Source organism: Belonocnema kinseyi, chromosome 5 (assembly GCF_010883055.1).
Source record: "Belonocnema kinseyi isolate 2016_QV_RU_SX_M_011 chromosome 5, B_treatae_v1, whole genome shotgun sequence".
In the NCBI taxonomy this organism is placed as follows: Eukaryota; Metazoa; Arthropoda; class Insecta; order Hymenoptera; family Cynipidae; genus Belonocnema; species Belonocnema kinseyi.
This window is the reverse complement of record NC_046661.1, coordinates 143,746,955-143,760,419: the sequence shown is the minus strand read 5'-3', so window position 1 is coordinate 143,760,419 and position 13,465 is coordinate 143,746,955. Positions and strand designations below refer to the sequence as shown.

The window sequence follows — 13,465 nt, the reverse complement described above, 5'->3', positions numbered from 1 at the left end:
ACAAAATATCAGATTATGCCTCGACGGAGTCTTGTGGTGGGGGGAGCTCCGTTCGCGGAAACGCTTGCTCTCCAGTCGCCTATTCAGAGGCCGACCTGTACCCCATGTAGAACAGTTATTTTTTAAACTTAAATTTTCAGTGTTCCGCTTTTCAGTTTTCAGTGTTTCACTGGTTCCGATAAATCTTCATACATTTCTATTGTAATTTTTACAGAATCAAGTTCACATGGACGTGAAGGGCGTGAAAGACGTGAAAGAAGTGAAGGAGGTGAAAGAAGTGAAAGACGTATTATCCGTCAAGGTTCTCAACGTAGACAGCCTGCTATTCCCCCTACTCCTCCTCTTCTACAATTTATAGAAGAACTCTGGGTTCCAGACGGTGATGAAATAAGGTTCCGCAATAAAATTCTTGGAAAACATGATGTTGGTGCAATTATTCCATACATTCTTCAGTCGCGAATTCCTATATTTACTGAGCCCACCGACGGAGGAATAAATTACAGGATTACTTACGTTAGCGAAGATGCGTGGCTACTGGAAATATCTATGTGGGCCCGAGCCGTCGCAAAACTACTAAAATGGAATAAGAGCTGGGTGGAAGGAATAAATAAAAGTGCTGGATATTCGATATTTAGGTACTTCATAGATCAAACTCAGGATCGACGGGCCGCAAGTAATCTTAGAGAACAGAGACCACTGAATCGTAATGACCACCAAAGTTACAATCAATATTCTGAATCACTGTATCGCTATGAACAATCGAATGATCCCGAACTTCTTTATCGATACGGATACTTACGTGCCAGTGTAAATCCTGCCCAACCAAATCTTGATGAGCAACTGTCTCGCCTTAATATACGAACCCATGAAGCGCAGGGTAGTTCTAGTTCTGGTATTCAAAATTATTCTAGCACATCCAGGTATAACGAACTACCTCGACCGACTCATCTTAATATACAAACCCATGCAGCTCAGGATAGTCCTGCTTCTGGTGCTCAATCTCATTCTAGCACACCCAGGCGTTTTAATATTTTCAAAAGGAGTCGTAGTACTCGCGGAAATGGCCAATAATAAAAAAATTTAACGTATTTTGTGGAAAGCCTCAGCGTGGTAATAAACTTATTATTCTCCCATGAGAATTATCTTTTTATGCTTGAGAGAATTTCCTGAAAAAAGTCAGAAATTAATTATTCAAAATTCTAGTAGCCGATAAGTTTTTGTTCCCTACCAGACTAGAAAAACTTTCAAGATTCTGAGTTAAGAATTTTTTGAAACATTTTGAAAATATTTAATAAGTGTTTCTATAAGTGCGGCTGTCAAGAGCTTTTAATGAAACACTCGGTTATGCAGTTTTTTCTGTGATTGGTTTATGAAACTTTGTAAAGAAAATATGTTGACTACGAAAGTTTAAATTGTGCATATTAGAAAATAATTTATACTTTCATTTGCCACACGAAAATTTTGCGTTATCCTAATTCAATCGTCATACCGATATATTGACGAATACCCTACTTCGACCCATGAGAGCAGATCCTATTGCGTAACATAAGTTTAATTATTTTGATAATGTTTAACGAATTTAAACTTTGAGCTTCCAAATAAATCTTATGTAGATCATGTCCTTGCAATTGATGGGCTGCTCACTGAGAAATATTAAAACTATGAATGCCGCAGTCTTAATTGAATTTGCATAGAGAGTCCTAAGATTTCCTTGAGATTGCCAGGAGTGCCGAAATTCCTCGATAAGCTCGGCGGCGTTCGGACGGAATCGGCTGTCATTTCGACTCACCGAGGCAATGTGTGCATCACGAACGTGTGAATGGTTCGTGGTGTGAATGCTCTTCACTTGGCGAAAAATTTGCAAGGTTTCTAAGAGTTCCATGAGTTCCTCAACGAGTTTTCCTAAGACTTCCAGCTCGGCAATGTGAGATTTATCAGTGACTAGCCCCAGCTTGCAATCTTAAATATTTGCCGAAACATAATATAGCGCCTCACTTTTTAATGTCTTTGGCCCAATTTTATTTCGAAACCAGGCTTGAAAAACTAAAATACACACATTGTGCAGTAGATTAGTTAGAAAATAGTCTTTATTATAACTATTGTCAATTAAATGTAGAATCTTTATTATTCATCGTATATAAATTTTGTTTAAGAGTCTCATTATGTAAAATTATCATAGAGAAAAATTATTCTAGATGTTATGTATTCCACAAGTATTTAGTTTAATTCAGTTCAATAAATGTTAAATATTAGATGATGAAGTCCATTTATATTCATTTCTAAAATAAGAAACCTCTTCTCGCGAACAACCCGCTCTACTAATTTCTAAGGATTTGAATTTTGCTGTGAATTTTTAAAGAAAGATTTTGTAAGACATTTTTGCTGAGATTTTTGTTTATCAAGATATTCTCAGAATAATTTAGGGGTTTTCCACATTCATACGAAATATATATTTAGTGGATTGCATATACAACTTTTTTTCAGGTTTTCTACTTCGATTGCGAGGTCATTTTCAAGGATTTTAAGAGATGTCTATATGTTTCGATGATCCCATGGGATCAGAAATACGGGATAGGGTATTGGAAAGTTTTACAAATAAAAACGGAAGAATCTTAAGCTTATCCGCTCTTACGAAGCTTGCCGTCCGCTTCACAAACTGTTTTTTATTTTGTAAAATTAAAAATATAATCAATTTCAAAGTCCATTAATGACCAGCTTTTTAACTATTCAGAGTTTTTTCAATTTTGAAACAATAATTAATAGTTTAAAATTGAAAACGCGTGCAATTAAAAAAAAAACGATTTTAAATTGGAAACATTTCTTATTCAAAGGGTACAAAATTGAAAATTTTGGTATTTTAACTGAAGAATCTTAAAGTTGAATGATTTCTGATTAAAATTGAGAAAATACAATTTTATAAGATCAAAGAATAAATTCACTGTCATTGTCACCATTGAAAACAAAAGAATTTTCAATCGTAAAGCTTTAAAATTGAATGTCTGAGAAACTACTTCTATACATAATATAATATTCAGCAAAGAATTTTTACGGGGAAAAGGATAAAAAGTGTTTATTTGTTTACTTATATTATTGATAACAGAGATAAATCTTAATTTTTAACAATATTTTTCATCAGAATTAGTCTGATGAGCTATAGCGATACATAAACAATAAAAAAGAATGTGTTTCTACGTACAAATAATTAAAATTTCCTATTTTTTAACTTAAATTATTTATAACGAAGATAAATGTTGAGTCTTAATAATTTTCTAGAGTTTAGTCAGTCAGCGAAACTGTTTCCGTATACAATATAAGATGGAAAATAATGTTTTAAAGAAGAATTGATGACTATTTTCTATTTGTTATAACCTACCTTAGTTATAACAAAGATAAATGTTCAGTGATCTAATTTTCTGGGGTTTAATAAGTTTGAGAGCCTATCTCGATACATAAATAAACGATCACTAATTTTTGTCATAGAAAAAGGATGAAAATAATTTAGTTCTTTATAAAAATTTCTGTATAACAATAACATTGTGCAGTAAACAAATTATTTACTTTTTGTGTATTTTTAGGTCATTAAAATGAATACAATTTTTCCTGCACTTCTTCAGCTCATTTAACCGTTGTTCGTGCATGTGGGTAAGCGGAGTGCCCACAACGGTACATTTTTGCATGTAAGTGGAGTAAAAATGACAATTTCGCGTGGGGCCTCCAAACCATTTTTTCAGCTGAATGCGAAGGAATTTTATTGGCTACAATATTCGACTACAAAGCATGCATATGTCGCAAACCCACCCAGGGTTGCCGGATACCCCCCATAAAAATTCAAATTTGAATGGATTATTCATTTCTTATCAAGTTATTTAATCCACAAACATCAAATCTGTTGAAAAATAATAAATTTAATAATAATTTTATTATTATTAATTATTCGTTATATTCTGTGTGCGAAAACCCGACGTGAAATATTTTGCGTCGTTTTGCTGCATAATTGTTACGTTCGCGAGGTCCGCCAGGGACAGCAGGTGAATTTTGTTGTGTGTTTTCTATATTTTAAAGTGTTTTGATCCTTTGGAACTCACTTCTGATTTTTATTTCTTGGAATACATGAAAAAGGTACGAATTCAATTGCATTATTAAAAAAATTTTAGAAAGAAAGCTGGGTTTCCGGGAACCCCGGGTGTTTAACAACGTGGATGAAGGTAGGTGCGTGCACAGTGCACGCGCGTATTAATATTCTATAATAGTTATTTAAATGATATTTTAACATAATGATATAAACATGGAATCACCAACTACTTATTATCTTTATTTGCAAGAATCCAAGGGTGTCTTTTCACATCCACCAGTGGAATTCTTTCATGGCTTTCTTTTTTGATCAGCTGAAATAAAAACCTTCATCTGTTTAATGGTTCTTGGAATTTCAGTTTCAAAGTCAATTTCTCGCATACAAAAATATAAACCTACCCTCGAAATCAGATCTTTAGCTCTATAGGTAACTAGCGATGGCCACCTAATATTCACAGCTTTGATTTTATCATAAGTTTCTTGTTTGGAATCACTATAGAAAGGAGGTCTTCCTACGAGGAACTCATAACAAAGAATTCCTAAGCACCAATGATCTACGAAGATGTCGTAACCTTGGAAAAATAACATTTCCGGTGGAAGATAATCCAAAGTGCCGCAAACTGTATGACGTCTGCAAATATTGAATTATTATTGTCGTTATATTTCACTATTTTCTGATCAAATCTACTAGAGCAGGGGTCTTTAGCGCGGGGAAAGAGCTCAGCCGGGTAAGTATGTAAAAGTGCCCTTGAGCCATATCCAATCGGACTTCGACCTACGTGTACGTCACCAAAAGAAAACTCTTTCCTGAAATTTTCAGCTTTTCAACCTTGAACATGATATCAAGGACTTATCGCGAATTTTTTCAGATTTTTCGAAAGGGTGGAACATAGTAGAAAAAATTTAAAAACGTATCCTCATACGCATAACAGACTTCAAAAACCTTATATGACTATTAAAAAAGAGACACAATGTACGCGCTTTTACTTTACAACATTTGAGAAATTATGTAAACGTTTTTATTCTAAAACGTTTGTATTTTATGTAAGTTTCAAGTTATGCATCAGTATTCAGTCTTCATCACTAACTTCGTTTATTACAGGACTTACTCCTTTCGTTTCAAAAATTTTTGATAAAATTTCTGCTGGTCTTACAATTTTAGCAAGATACCTTGTGTGAGATAAATAGTAAACGACTGCAGTAACATGCGAACAGCATCCAAGAGTACGTCTGCCGTTTGGACAGTCGCAACCATAACGAGATATACCTCGGAATCTAATGGTATTTGGTTTGTAATAGATAAAGCAATTGTAAGTTTTCCTACTTATGTGGCGTGATTTTACTTGAACTTTTAGTATTTTCTTTGTTTCCATTAGAAAAAATAAGTTTATGTCGTCGTTTTCTGTAATTATTTCTGCTAAATATAATATCGACTGCTGCAACTGGTAAGTCCCTGTAGAAAAAATCTTCAAATCTCTGACTGTCATCTCGGGAAAGTTTAGCAGATCTGTCGATTAAAATCGAAGCTCTTCAAACAGGATAATTATCATTTCATAGAGATTCCTAAGGAAAAATGAGACATGGGGAACTCCAATTCTGATTAGTGCCGCTGTACCGTAACTAATCTTTTATTGAATTTGATTGGCTTGAATTCGCGCGATTTTCAAATCACAATTTTAATTGCAAGAGGATTTGATAAAGAATAGTGAAAGCAACGATTATACAAAAATGGTGAATTATTGGTAAAGTCATAGTATTTATTTTCAAACGTTTAAACTTTACAATTTTCATGAACAAAATAATTAATCAGAAACTATACAATTTAAGTTTTTCGGGCCCCATAAAAATATCAAGATTCCGGTACAGCGTCGACCATTGGAGGGGAAAGCATGCCTCAACTATCCCTAAAGGATCTCTATCATATCATAATTCGTATATTCCCGAAGAAATTGGTAATCTCCAGTGGTCTTATATACTAGAAGCGATATGGCAATTAGGAGAATTTCGTGCAGAGAAAAAATTAGTCTATTTCAGTAGCTTCGGGAACATTCTATAAAACTATTTGTATTGCAAAGGGTCAAAAGTTCACTTGTATACTTTTTTTAATAATCATGTAAGGTCTTCGAAGTCCGATATTCATATGAAAATACGTTTTCAAATGTTTTCTACCCTTTCCACCACTTCAAAAAATCTCAAGAAATTAATGATAAATCCTTCATACATAAGCAATCTGTGTGCATTTTTTTGTTAATCTATGTATTTTTGTTTTCGACCAAGTCAGATGGGATTGGGCTCAAGGGCACTTTTTACATGCATACCCGGTTAAGACCTTTGATACCAAATACTCATTTGCCAGATATCTCGTTTCCACCACTACGCCGCCTTACTCAGCACAGAAAAATTCCATCTCACTCTTAAAGCTGAGTAGAGGTTCGTCGTGGTGGAAACCGCACAAGTGGCTTTGTGACTTGAAAGTGACTGCAGTGACAGTTCTATTGCCTTGGTCTTTGGATAGAGCATATTTTTATCCTTTTTCTCAGTTATTGGATCGGGACGGACCGTGTCTTTAATTTCGATCATGCTTATAGCAAAAATCAATCTTAGCTACACTTTCTGGTAGCGACGTGTCTCAAAATGTTATGGGCCCTTCATGTTTGACCATGGTTACGGCACTTAGGCATATTTTTGAGAAACTTATAGGGCAATGCGGGACGGGTCGGTAGAGCTTTAGAGGAGATCCGAGAAAGGCGCGCGAGAGTCGAGTGAATCATTAGGTATGTGCAAGAGTTGCCTTTGTTTGCAATTCCAGCAACAAACACCAATTCTCTAAACACCATTTCTCTAACAGTTAACAATTAACTTTTTGATATATGAAATATTTTCGAAAGACGCTCAGGGTTATGAAACTTTTCGAAGCAGGAGTCGGTAGGTTCATCAATTTCATTCAACTTTTAGTAAAGAGGAGATCCTCAAGGGTGCGCTAATCTGAGTCAGAGTTACCCACGTCATTTACCGTCGCGCCGGCATCCCGATTGGTTACTTTAAGCGCGCACTCTAAATTATGTAAATATTTGAATTTAATATTTATAACAAATAATGATTTGAAAATGCATCAAAAGTAATCTATTAATCCTAAAATAGAATTTTTGAGTGAAAGACGAAAAAATAATGTGATTTTCTTATAAAAAACGTTACTAATTCTGACTTTAAGTACTAATTCCTCAAAATCTTATGTTAGGATTAGGAAATGATTGTTTATGTATTTCGCTATTATTATTTATAATAAATAATAAATTTGAATATTTATACTATTCAAAATTAGCGCGCCAACAGTAACCAATCCGGGCGTACCGACGAGAAGCAAGTGCAGTTCAAACAGTTCCCAAAATTGGAAGTACAGCCTTGATTAGGATTAACGGCACTATTGGGAGCGGCAGTATTAAGAAGGTAGAATGTAATTCTATCTTGACGCGGAAAGTGAGAACTAAATTCAAGCTCGACAGGGGTAACTGGTCTTTCCGGATTGATAAAATACCATAGAATTCTCTGAGAATCCCTATCGAATTTAGGAATTTAATGTTTCCTGTGATTTTTCGGAAATGGTTTTATTCCATGCTTTATTGAGTATATACTTATAATTTTACATTATAGACAAAATGTTTCATCTGGAGATTCGAAATGTGTAATCGATATAATATTTTGTAATTTAGTGTCATTCACAGTATAACTCTTAAATCCCTCTTATATGCAATTAGAGAAATTCCGTACAAAATAATTTAGCTTTTTCATGTCCATGTAAGACTCCCTTCACTCCTCTTGAAATGAAAGTTCTATACTCAGTCGATTTTCCAGTAAAATCAGCCTCTTAAATAACTTTTAGATGCACTTAAAGAAATTCCGCACATAATAATTTAAGTGTTTTAACGTCCGTTTAAATTCTCCCAGTATCCTCTTCGGGCAGCAATTATATAATCAGTAACTTTTTCAGTAAATGTAGTCTTATTCAATTGTCATTAGATCCATTAAAAAAATATATCGAAAAATAACTTCGAGCTTTAAGGTTCGCTTCGGTTCCACTTAGATCCTCTTCGAATTATGCCCCTACTAAATTTATATTAGATTCCTTTATAGAAATGTTCAAAAAGTAATTGTGGATTATAATTTCCACTTAGGTTCCCCGCAGAACACATTACACATATTTCGCAAAATTAACTTCGCAACTAGTTTCCCTTTAGAAACATATTACAACACATTAATTCCCACGATTTCTCTTTAAATTCACTTAAAATTCGAACTAAAATCTTAGAGCCTTCTAAACAGATTCTAAAAATTCCTAACAGATATTTTTACCCAATGAAAATTTGTTGGGCGAGTTGCTTGCCCACGTGATAGAGCTGGAACACCAAATGCGTTGAGCGCTGCTCTCTTGCAACTTGGTACACATCCTCTCTTATATTGGGCACGATCTGTTCATGCTTCCTTTAGCCGGGAGCACGGAAGTTCGAATCATTTGTGGGAGCACTCTTTTGTGGACACCTTTTGTGCTCCCACATTTGTGGGAGCACTCTTCCGTGCTCCCTTTAGGCGGGATCACGGAATCCCCACGCCGAGTTTCGCGCGGAGATATACAGTTATAGTTTATACTCGTGAGACAATTTCATTCTCTTTTGTGGAACTGCTGTGTTCCCAACATACGGGAAAGGATCTGCTCGCACGTTTGGTATTATAGCTTACTTAAATGTGATCTGGCGCTACACCAACCGTCGTGGTGGCGCTGCGTTGCCACTAAGAAGACAGCTGCTTGCCCAAATTTTTGTCAGTTCCGGGTTGTTGAAAAGTCAGGAATAGATTAAACCAACGACTTCCACTCGCAAAAAGGGCGCTTAGAATTCGCTATGAAATAGAGCTAGAAGGCATGATTTACATTGTGCAATTTTGAATCAGTTAAAACTGGTGTCAACCCTACTTTATGTGTTTTCGATTACGAAATCGGTTTCAAGCTTATTGGCGGTTAATGGCGACATCGAAGCAGCCTTGAATGCGACCATGATATGGGGAACAATGATTCGTGTGTCAGAAGTACTTCGTTCAAAAAAAATTATTAAAAAATGTTTATTTTTAATTTGATCTTATTATCAACAGGATCACATCCGAGCAGGGGCACCCAGACCATGCTTATCGTGCTACGGCCTTCATTTGACTTAGAGAGAGATTTAGTCAGCAAGCCTTTATAAAAATTGTGAAATATAAAAAAATTCGCGGTTTTTGGCTTTCAAGTCAATTCAAGTCAGAAATGGGTAATTCTTATCTTCATTATCTTATCATCATTGAGTTGTACGGTATATTTTTAATTCTAGCGCCAAAGACGCCATAACACCGATTCGTAAACTTCTCCGCTAGCCGTAGTGGAGTAAAGAGGGTAGGTTTCCATGTAGAAACCCATCATCAGAAAGCTGACTCCAAAGTCGGTAAGGTAGCCAGCCATTCTGGCTGCAGGCGTTTTGTTCCGGGATTTCCCTCTGGGGATTCGTCAGTGTGTCTAAACACAAGAAAATCATGCAGCCGACCTCTTAAATGTAAGTTCTTTGCAGTCACCAATCCGCACAGTATCCAAGCCGAAAGTTCTTGATTTCTACAATTAGATTTAAAGCACGCCTGCCAGATTGATACTGGGAGAACTGTAGATCGGTATGTGTTTTCCTTAACCTATTACTGAGTTCTTACTTGACGGAATTCAGTGCTATATATACGAAAATTAACCGACCAGTCAAACATTGAGGGCCCTGAAGATTTTACGATACGTCGATCCGAAGCGGCTTTCTAGCAAAGATTTGTTTCTGCTACCTACTATCTGCATAGAAAGAAATGAATTGCTGATACAGTTATATTACGGGTTATACCAGCAATCTGTATGGCTGGAATAGATATATCGATGGCTGATCTAGCGAGAAATATGATTGTACCAGCAATTCATTTCTTTCAGTGTGTCCAAAAAATATAGGCACCTCGATTTTTGTACAGATTTTCATGAAAATCTCAGCAGAACAAAATTCTAAAAATATGAGACAATATGCGTGTCACAGGTGAAGGTTTTGGTAATATTGATGAAAGGGGAAAAAGCACCATAATCATATTATCATTTCCGAATACTCAACTTTGAATACAGCTTGTATTTGCATGTATTTTCAGTGAGAAAAAAGTTGTACTTGCATGTTTAACAAATTATTTTTTTTTTTGAAAAAAAAACAAAAGACTTTACGATAATCGAAGCAATTGTATCCCTTTTTTTGCATCAGGACTTAGGGATTGTGTAAACAGTCCGAGTTGAAAATACATACAGCACTGTCTGAAGCCAAAAATGTGTAATTTGCTTCAAGAATCATCTCTGTACGGAGACGTCATTATGTTGTCACTTTAAGGTCATGTAATTACGTAAACGTTCCATTCCTGCGGGCCACTAAGGTCGGCATTTTTTTAACAAAGAGAACATACAATTTCGACCTGATTTTAACCTATTATATAATGCAAACAAAGTAAAAAAAATGTTTACTAACTTTGTAGTCGGTGCATGAACAGACCATCCAAAATCTGCCAATTTTATATCACCTCGGTAGGTGAGTAGCAAATTTTCTGGCTTTATGTCTCTGTGAATGACGTCCATCTTGTGACAATAATCTAAAGCGTCTGCGACTTGATAAATGTATTTTGCAGCCCTTAAATGAAAGAAAATTAAAATCGCAAACTAAATAAAGTCAAAAATCCTTTTCTTAAACCTGACTAGTTGCGAGGCTATGTGGATATGAGTTTTAGTGGCTGTTTTCACTTTTCTTTTGCTAAATTAGAAAAATTTTAAACAAAATTAAGAGTTTTGAAGATTACGAAAGAATAAGCGTTTTAAGAATTTTAAGACGTCTCAAGATAATAGACAAACATTTCTTCTAGATTTCTAGGAAACTTTCAACTGTTTTATTTTATAAAGATGAATTTTTAGGGAAATTTAAAAAAGATGGTAAAAGATTTAAAAACGATTTTATAAAATTTCAAAACATATGGTACCAAATTTTTTACTTTTACAAGAGTAAAAAATATTAGGAAAAATCAGCGTATTAAACAGAATAAACAATTTTATTGGGGGCGGGGGCAGGAAAAAATTGGATAATTTTCAGAGATATTTAGAGATATTGCAAAAATTGAGAAAATAGTTTACAATTTGAATGAATCAAGGCCGCAGCCAGAAAATTTTTGGGGGAGAGGGTACTCAGCAGGACAAAATTTCATGGAACACAGAAAACGAAGTGTTAAAAGACCAGGAGGAACACCAAAGCCCATAGAAATCAGGGAGTGTCTTTTGAATATTTTGCAACGCTTGTCCTAGCTAAAAATTCTTGTACAAAAACCTTAGAGGATCCTGCAATTGTTCCTGTACAGGTAATCTTGACAGTTCTTCTGCACGAATTGGGTTCCTGTACAGAAACACGTATAGGGTCCTTTGCAGAAAACCATCGTAAAAACTCCTACTACTGACAGCTATCAAGTTGCCCATCTTTTATTCATTTGAATATATTACTCAATTTCTTGAAGATATAACTCAATATCAAGAGAGCCAACTTACTAAGCGAAGTCTCGTGGATTAGTTCCTATGCAAGTTCATGTATAGGAGCCCAAACTCGATCCTGTACATTAACCTACACCTTAATTCACTATGAGAAGCAACCTGTGCAAGAGCATTCAAAGGTAGGCTTGCATACAGGTTTCTTTGTAGGATCATGCATAGTTTTCTTCGCCAAATTCCTGCACCGGGAACATTGAGATTATTTGTACAGGTTCGTGTGCAGATTCTTGTACAGGAAAATATTCAGGATCCTCCGAGGTACAGGATTTTTCAGCTAGGGTTATTCCCAAGTACCGTCGAAGCTTCCCTGGAGGCACAGCTCGGGGCCACAGCATGCGGGACGATAGTGATCGAGAGCATCAAGAAGGATAACACAATCAAAGAGCAATTGCTACGTTTCTAATACCAAAGTGCAAAGTATGAAACCAAGATCGTAAAGGGATACAACTTTAGGACGAAGGTTGTTGCGAAGTATCCTAACATACAGGTGGTTTCAGTGGGATAACTTGCAAGTAAGATGAATAACATCAGAAATAATCATTTTATCTCAGATGATCGAGGAATGGAGATTAACGAGCAGGTTTATTTGGCGTGGAGAAACGTCGACAATGAACATCAATTAGAAGAAACCGCATGAGATGATTAAACAGCGGCAATTGATGTTTTAGGCGCAACGCAATGATGATCCATCATCAACATATCCTCTAGAGGCAGACGGCGATAGGGTGGTAACTGAGATTTTAGGCGACTCCCGGACTTACGAAAGACCATGTAGAGGTCAGTGGAAATTTCTAAATTCTCTTGTATTGTTCCTTGGTTAGTCCTATTCAGCCTTAGTAAGTGTCAGTGAGTCATGAAAAGACTCGCTCCAGCCGGCCGGTTCGGGAAAATCTCCGTCGGAAAGATTCGTAACTCTGCCGGGAACACTGAGGAGTTCTGTTTCGAGTACCGCGCGATCAACTTTTCGAGGGAGTCTCGCGGTAAGTCACAAGAAATCTGGAGTTAGTCTGGGGGAGGTCTCTACGAAAACTTCATTATTGCAGATAAGATATATTCTCACTGTGATGAGAATCACATCCTTACAGAAGAACAAGAAGGATGTTGTAGAAACTCGCAAGGCACTACATATCTGGTCACCATAGACGCTGTTGCCATGGCGTAAGCTCGTAAACATTAAAGAAACATCCACATGACATATACGGAGTACAAGCAAGCGTTGCCTTTCGTATCACATAAATATTTCCTCGAAGTCCTAACAATTTATATAATCCGCCCACACATTATCGACTGCCTAGGTCATGCGATGATATTTTTAGGGTATAAGAATCAAGTATTTTGACCATGGACAACCAAAGATAACTGGATCGATAAGCGTTACGACGGGCATCTGTCAAGTAGACACCTTTAGTGCAATATGGTTCTATTAAGCCTTGAACCCATTAATCAAAACACTAAATAGCATGTCTCATGGGTTTAGAATACATGATAATGGCGATGGTCATCAATTCAGCCATTTCATTTACATACATGACATTAAGCTATACACTAGTTCCATATGGAGTTTGGACAAGATAAATGCTGAACAGTGCATTTAACCAGATGCGAATTAGGAACCGCAGAGCTAGAGAACTAGTTCAAAAAGGCCATCGAGGCAATGACTAAGGGCGATGCATATACATAGCTGCGTATTCTCGAGTCTAAGCGTATTCCGCATTCAATATTTAAGAAAAACCTTACGGTTGCTATCACTATAAGACTTAGATTCATTCTAAAGAATTCTCT

At 35.9% G+C, this 13,465-nt stretch overlaps 1 protein-coding gene across 2 annotated transcripts in view; it reads right to left on the bottom strand.

Annotated features, from left to right (window-relative positions):
• Positions 1-3,072: 3,072 nt before the first annotated feature.
• LOC117172692 (aurora kinase B-like) overlaps positions 3,073-13,465 on the bottom strand; it is a 28,078-nt gene continuing 17,685 nt past the window's right edge. The window contains exons 5-7 of one of the 2 annotated variants that reach the window (XM_033360842.1): positions 10,626-10,784; positions 4,471-4,702; positions 3,073-4,385 (exon numbers count right to left, since the gene is read on the bottom strand). In XM_033360842.1, the coding sequence (XP_033216733.1) occupies positions 4,299-4,385; positions 4,471-4,702; positions 10,626-10,784 (478 nt within the window). In that variant the 3' untranslated portion in view covers positions 3,073-4,298. Of the gene's footprint in view, positions 4,703-10,625; positions 10,785-13,465 lie in introns of both variants that reach the window. The other variant, XM_033360841.1, reaches the window with a different exon arrangement.